Raw genomic sequence first — 7,252 nt, 5'->3', positions numbered from 1 at the left:
AGTTTTATTTGAGAGTGTACATGTGTGTAGGAGTGCGTGTGTGTGGTAGTGGGGGAATAGGGGGTGGGCGAGGGTAGTCGAGGTGGGGGTGGAGCTGCAGGCCTCTTTGAGAGCTATGAAAAGGGGGCTGATAACCTCTGGTGGTGACCGGAGGAAAATATCAGGAAGTGTTTCCTGCTGCTATGGAAGCAAAAATGTGAGCTTTGCACAGTTGAGATAGGCTTGCATTGTGTTTACCTTTCTTTCTACTTTTTTATTCTGTTATTTTTTATTTTTATTTTGGAGTGGACTCTTTGGGAAATATTAGCATAAGTATCTCGGGGCAGTAATGTAATTTCATACAGCTGAAATAACGTCTGCGTACACTGTTTAATTCCAGGACAATATTTTTACGCAATTTAATTTTATTGACCTTTTAATTTAAATGCTTCAAAAATAAATATTATTGCTTGCTTTTACAATACTCATAATATCTACCTGCTTGTATCCGCAAGGCTTTCGGTTCTAAACTTTGTATTGCGCTTTAAAAACTTTCTCGGTGTGATAACACTTTATTATGTTTTCTACTTGTTTAATTAGGCATTGTGATACAACATGTTGCATTTGAATTCCATTTGAAAATGTTTGTGTGGAATAGTTTTAATGCAGTAGTCCCGTCAAGCAGATTTTTTAAAAATAAGAACAATGCGTCTATATTTACATACGTAACATTAGGATAAATTAGACAAATGATTAGACATTTTTTATTCTGTTTTTATGTATTTGGTTTGTTCGGTTTATTTTTGTTTTTGGTCGTAAGTTTCCTTCCAAAGTGACGGTCAAGTTCAATGGGACCTTGAGTTAGAGTACGACAAAGCAATCCTTTAAAAAAAACAAAAAAAAACAAAAAAGGTATACATATATATATATATATATATATATATATATATATATATATATATATATATATATATATATATATATATATATATATATATATATATATATATATATATATATATATATATATATATATATATATATATATATATATATTTATATACCCTGCGACCCTACTGAGGATAAGTGGTGCAGCTAATGAGATGATAGATGATATATATATATATATATATATATATATATATATATATATATATATATATATATATATATATATATATATATATATATATATATATATATATATATATATATATATATATATATATATATATATATATATATATATATATATATATATATATGTATGTATTTTTTTTTTCTTTTTTTTAATATTTCATGTTATTGTGCAAAATTGCAAAAAAATTATTAATCACCACAAAGGATTGTCATATGTTTCCCCCCACCTTGCTATATAATTTATGCTTACAACTGATGTTGTCGTTTTCGTTGTGGTCGTTTGCGGGGCAGTTTAAAAGATGATCCCAAGTGGAGTTTTCAAGTTAAACTTTAGCACTTGGCTTGCTCGGCTCCTCCGGCTGCTTCTCTCCCTTGGAGGGAGCTTTAAAAGCGATTGCACAAGGCCATAACAACTTGCCTTCGCCGAATCAAAGAGAGAAAATGGAAAGAATGGCCTTTTGTTTGAGGCTATTGCCCTGTCTGGCCACGACCAATAGATTCCAGGAGGCTAATTCCATTATCGAGGAGACGGTGTACTAGACAGTGACCTTGACTGTCTCTATATGCTCGATATACTTGGGATTTTTTTCTTTTTTTGTCACCCTTAATGAGAGCAAATGGCAAATGGATACGCACAAGAGCCAGCCATGACATCATCCAGAGAATACAGGCGATGCCCCGAGCAGACCCGAACTAGTTTGAAAGTCAAATGCGGACGTTTGGGAGCAGGGTATCGGACGACTTCCAACACATGGCACCCCTTAAGGTAAAAACAGGACTTCAGCTTTCCGAGTCTTCTTGCACGCCATATGGCTCATGCACGTTGCCATTTTGTTGTAAACGTCACAGCGTATTCTTTGGCTTATGCTATTTATTATTAGGTCTGAAGTGCGACCAAGATGCATTAGCGGCCGTCGTTATGAAAGCGAGGCATTAGCTGTGATTAAAGAATATCGGTGCGCTGTAACAGCGACTTAAATGGACGGTTTGCACTTATAGTTCTATTTTTGCCACGTGTAGTGCAATGAGATAAAACATCTGCTTGTAAATGTCTATTGGCTTGCAAGAGAAAAAAAAGTTCCTCAAATACTATTTGCAAGGATGATAATGGAATTCGCACATAACACAGAACTATAGCACATTTGGAGCACTAACGGTCCCTTTTCAGAGCACACACTCACACACACAAGCATGGACGTACTTTGTGACTAATGACACAGTTTGTCTGCACTAGCAATTACCAAAGTAAAAAAAGAAAAAAAAGAAAACTAGATTCCGGGTGTGTTTAGGACCAGACAGGGGACAGACGCCCCAAAAAAAGTGCGCACGCTTAAAATATGTGACGAAAAGTGTTTTCACATTTGTTAGAGCGATGAACATTTTTGTTTTGAATGTTTGACTTTGACAAAGTAGACTATTTTGAGTTCAAAACCAAGTTCAAGTCACCGTGAACTTGGCTCAATCATACTTTGGCGCCGCTGAAGTGGTCAATTTTTTTGGAAGGCAACCTCCGCTTTGTCAATTTACATCATTTTTATTGTTGCAACATTTTCCTTCTTCGCTCTTTCTTTTTTAAAATTACTAGCCAATATTTAAATCACACTTTCAATAGTTTTTTTTTTGATGACAAGCTGTAATATTTCTAAATGCAGTTTTGGTGTTTAGTTTTGTGAGCTTTGTTGCGTTCGAACGCTTCGTGTGAATGTTTGAGCGTGTTGGGCAATTTAATGAAAAACAGTGGCACAGACACAATGTCTATGGCTTCAACAAAGTCATTTATTGCCTTTTGTCTCATTTCAATTTTTTTTAAGTAAAAAAAATCACCTTTTCCCCGGTTGTGACAAAGTGAGTCCACAAATCAACTAATTAGCGCAGACAGAAACCCCTTGCTGGCTGAATCAGTTAAGTGTCCCCAGTTATCCTGTAAAAATCATATAAAAGAATTGCGAGAGGGATAACAATCGCACCAGAGTTAGTCAGTGGGGCTTTATTGGAAGGGGGGCTCTGTTAAACTTGTTCATGTGGGGTGTACTATAGAATATTACGTGAAATACACCCTCTTAAAGTAACCTTATAGAGAGCCCCCCCCTCCCCTTTTTTTGTTTTAACAGAGCCACTGACTTCAACCTGCTGACCCCCTCCTACTGTAAATGCAGGAACGAGCATCAGTCCTTTCTTTTAAAACAAGCTTGTAAAGTTGGGAGATCACGTCTTTATGTGACAAGGTATTCAACCATAATTTGGAACAAGATTCCACATGCAACCCTCATTGAGCAATAAATAAATAAAATATTAAATAAACATTTTAAAAGACATGGGATAGAACATTTGAAACATAAAATATAAAACGTGTTCTCCACCTTGTTAATGTATTCAATGAGGCCGCAGCCAGTGTGGTAAGTTGAGCGAGAAAAGAGAAAGCAAACGAAAACGAAATAGGATCTGGCTTCTTTTTGGTCGAGAGCTTCAAGTCAAACAAGAAACAAGACTGTCGAATTTTACATAAAGGTTTATGGTATTTTTAAAAAGCATATAAAGCTCATATATAAAGAAGTTAATGTTTTGTTTTGTCTGAGCCGGAGCGAGTGGGTGGTACCCCGTGCAGCAGAAGTTGGCCTAGACACGTGATCTGAAGGCGACCAATCAGGCGCCCCCCCAGGTTTAACTATGTTAAATGTCAGATTGCAATAAACTAGAAGCTGTTGGTCGGGCCCGCGGAAATGGGCGAGCATAATCTCCTTAATCCGGGGTTTGTGGGACCTTTGGTAAACATCCACACTGGAGACACCTTTTATTTCCCCAATTTTCGAGCCTCGGGGGGACAACTGGCGGGGCTACCGTCTCTCTCCTACCCGAGGAGGGACAACGTTTGCTCCCTCCCGTGGAATCCTTCGGAGCCGTGCAATGGATACTCCCAGTCCTATTTCAGCAGCCCCGTCTCCATTAACCCCTCGTTCAACCGCTCGTGTGAGATCAGCAGAGCCGAGGAGGCCAAGTGTTACTACAGTAACGGCGCCAGGGAGGCGTGCAACGGCGGCGGGGGAAGCTCCAGCTCCGGCTCAGGTGGCCTGAAGCGGGAGGACAGGGCGAGGGACACATCCTCCTCATCCCTAACATCCGAGCACGGGATGCACACCGGGATTGGAGGCGCTGCAGCCGCCTCCGGCGCAGCGGCTGCAGCGGCTGCAGCGGCCGCCTTCGCCAAATACGAATACGGCAGCGAGCCTCTGACGCAGGACCCTCCGTCCTGTCAGTCCATGGAATCCGATTCTAGTTCGTCTCTTCTCAATGAGAGCAGCAAGCCCCCATCCGGCGACTCGCAGAGCTTGGTGTCCCCGGGAAACCACGCGAACAACATAGCCGCAGGCGGAGGTGGGTTCATTTTTTCGCTTTTTGCATGGGTGTGTGCGTGAGTGCGAGATTGTACACTTTGCACATTAGCTAGGCTGCGCATGCACCAGTGTAGAAAAAGCGCCAATTAGTCGCTTTGATGTTATGGAGACTGCAGGAGCGACTTGCTTGGTGCGCACACGCCACTAGGGGTTGCCCTAAAATACTCAACGCACCATGTGCTCTTTTTTGGGGCATCCGCTCCACCGTGGATCCAAACGGTGGATCACCCACGCGTAAATGCATTCACGCTCTTTAATTCAAAAGAGAAAACACTCACAATCACAGAGCCTGCTCACTTTCCCCGCGCTTCTTTTATTGACTTGTAAACGGGATTAATATCAGATGCATGTGTACTCAACGCAAATTTAACGTGCTCAGAAACAGGCAAATAAAGCCAGCACTGGTTAATTATCACGTTAATGCAACAATAATCTTTTCTGTTGTGACACAAATGACTCTATAGCAAGATGATCAATGCTCACAACTGGCTATTATTTAGAACTCTTCCAAGCTCCAAATATGCAATGATGTGGACAACATAAAACAAATTCCATGACGAGATTTGTGTGACTGCTTCTCTGATTCCTAATTTAAAGCAGAGATGATTTTTCTCTTGTGTGTTTCTAAACAAGCCACCCCAGTAAACTGACGCCCCTCCAGACTCCCCATAACCTTGGAGGTGACCGTGATTTTGCGTTATTCGCCCCCACCCCTCCTTCTCATCCTCTTTTCCTCCCCTCTCCTCGTCTTCTTCACCATCTTTCCCCCCTCTTCCTTGTCCAGGTGCCCCGTGGTATCCGATGCACACGCGGACCAGGAAGAAACGCAAACCCTACTCCAAACTTCAGTTGGCTGAGCTGGAGGGTGAATTTATGCTGAACGAATTCATCACCAGACAGCGGCGGAGGGAGCTCTCCGATCGGCTCAACCTCAGCGACCAGCAGGTGAAGATTTGGTTCCAGAACCGCAGGATGAAGAAGAAGAGACTCATGCTGAGGGAGCAAGCTCTGGCATACTTTTAGTGCCAGTGCGGCTGCAGAAGGTGAATCGTCAGGGCACTATCCCCCCACCCTCTTAAAAAAAAAGAAAAGAAAAAAAGGAAAACTAAAAACTAAAAGTGGCCAAACCTTCTGTGCTCACTTGGTCTTCAAACGCATGCACGGCCTCTTCTTACTCCTTCCACTTAAGCTCTATTAGTCCTTTCCTTACCCTTTCCTGAGCCAGTGTTTTTTTTATTTTTAATCATCGCAGTTGGCGCACAAATTCGGAGATTCTCCCCGAAGTCAACTCCTGAATTTGAGGGAAGCGCGTTAGAGCAATGAGCCAAGTTTTTGTGCCCGCGCGCTGTATCATAACGTGTTGATATAAGTCATATTTTTATCAAAGTAAAACAAGAAAAAAAACAAAAGTGGTTGCAAAATATTAGAATTGTATCTATTTGCACACACTCGCAATTTTGTGCATCCGATAGCTAGGCCCACGCCTTGTGGGCATGTTTACGGTCCCGGGCAGGAAGTCTGCATGTTTGCAGGACCAAAACTCGAACAATTGTAGGAAAAAAATGCCATTTTGATTACAAGCGTGTGTTATGGAGACTGACGACTTTGTTGCACAATATGTTTAAAAATGTATGACCTCTAAATTTTACCCCAAGGATTCCTCAAAAAAATGTATGTATAGCTGCTATATAAAAAAAAAACCCTGTCTGCATTCGAAAACATAATAATAGATTGAAGGCCTAGCAATGCAATTGGAGTTGGAGATATTTTTAGGCCTTGCATATTATTTCTGAATTTTTGGTCCTCGTGTTAAATTACGAATATTCATGCTAATTTTATGAATAATGACAACCATATCAAAATAGAATAAAACGTGTATGCTGGGGCGATTGCAGTCCGCCGTCAGTGGCGTCTAACGGGTAAAGCTGTAGCAGTGAGTAGCATGAAATTAAATGTGAAATTCCCCAAGTAAGTTTCTGCAGGCCACTTTTGATCTTAGTGACGTCTGCCCTCCCTCTTTTACTTTTCCCGTGCAATTACAACTGTGCGTTTTCGTCGCCAACAACAATGCATACTTATTATTTGCGTAATTCTGATATGAAGGACGGCACCATGTTGTCCTGCTCCTACCCAGTACTCGCGTGTATAACTTTGTAAAATGTAATGGAACATGTTATTCGATTATGTGGATCCCCCGTCCCCACGCAGGGTCCGTCCTCGCTATGTCATGGTGCTTTCTGTTATTGATCGTCTTGAACAATAATGTTGCATTCCAGATAGCCTATTTGTGGTCGTGTAGGAGTTGGAAAATGTCGGCCTATTAACTGCCAAAACTTTGATATCATCTCCAAATATCCCAAAAATGTTCAGTGTAGTCGTGGTTTGTTCTGATGGTTCCTTTTGATTTCGTACCCTCATTTGCATTCCTTTCTTTACGCTTGTGAGGATTGCTCAATTGTCTTGTATAGTAATAATATGAATGTATATGCGTACAGTCTTCAATAAACAGAATATTGCAACGTTGACGGCTATTCCTCAGTCTTGTCATCGACCAGTGGGATTTTTCAGGGAGGGTTGGTCGTACGTACCTGTTACATGCTCCCAAATTGTAGCGTCGGTGGAGGCAAGCCAAGCGAAGGTGTGAACCGTAAATGGCACATTTTGCAACGATTTGAGGGGTGTTTTGTTGGTGCATAATTATGCATGCCGAGAACGAGAAGCATTAGAGCACACAGGTTGGA

The 7,252-nt window shown here is 41.1% G+C and overlaps 1 protein-coding gene across 1 annotated transcript; it reads left to right on the top strand.

The window, feature by feature from the left end:
• The first annotated feature begins 3,839 nt into the window (after window positions 1-3,839).
• On the top strand, window positions 3,840-5,534 carry hoxc12a (homeobox C12a). Its single transcript, XM_088329932.1, has 2 exons — window positions 3,840-4,491; window positions 5,296-5,534. Exons 1-2 carry the CDS (start codon window positions 3,840-3,842, stop codon window positions 5,532-5,534), a joined length of 891 nt encoding a protein of 296 aa, XP_088186058.1.
• The last annotated feature ends 1,718 nt before the right edge of the window (window positions 5,535-7,252 follow it).

Source organism: Urocampus carinirostris, chromosome 3, assembly GCF_059441175.1.
Source record: "Urocampus carinirostris isolate Australia breed hairy pipefish chromosome 3, RoL_Ucar_1.0, whole genome shotgun sequence".
Taxonomy (NCBI): Eukaryota; Metazoa; Chordata; class Actinopteri; order Syngnathiformes; family Syngnathidae; genus Urocampus; species Urocampus carinirostris.
The sequence above is the reverse complement of the archived record's forward strand: the minus strand, read 5'-3'. Positions and strand labels throughout refer to the sequence as shown.

Bases quoted from the DNA above. Each gene is read 5' to 3' on its own strand.
- hoxc12a (XM_088329932.1), top strand. From the start codon at position 3,840: ATGGGCGAGCATAATCTCCTTAATCCGGGGTTTGTGGGACCTTTGGTA. The intron at 4,492-5,295 runs GTGGGTTCATTT...TTCCTTGTCCAG, and splicing joins CAACATAGCCGCAGGCGGAG to GTGCCCCGTGGTATCCGATG.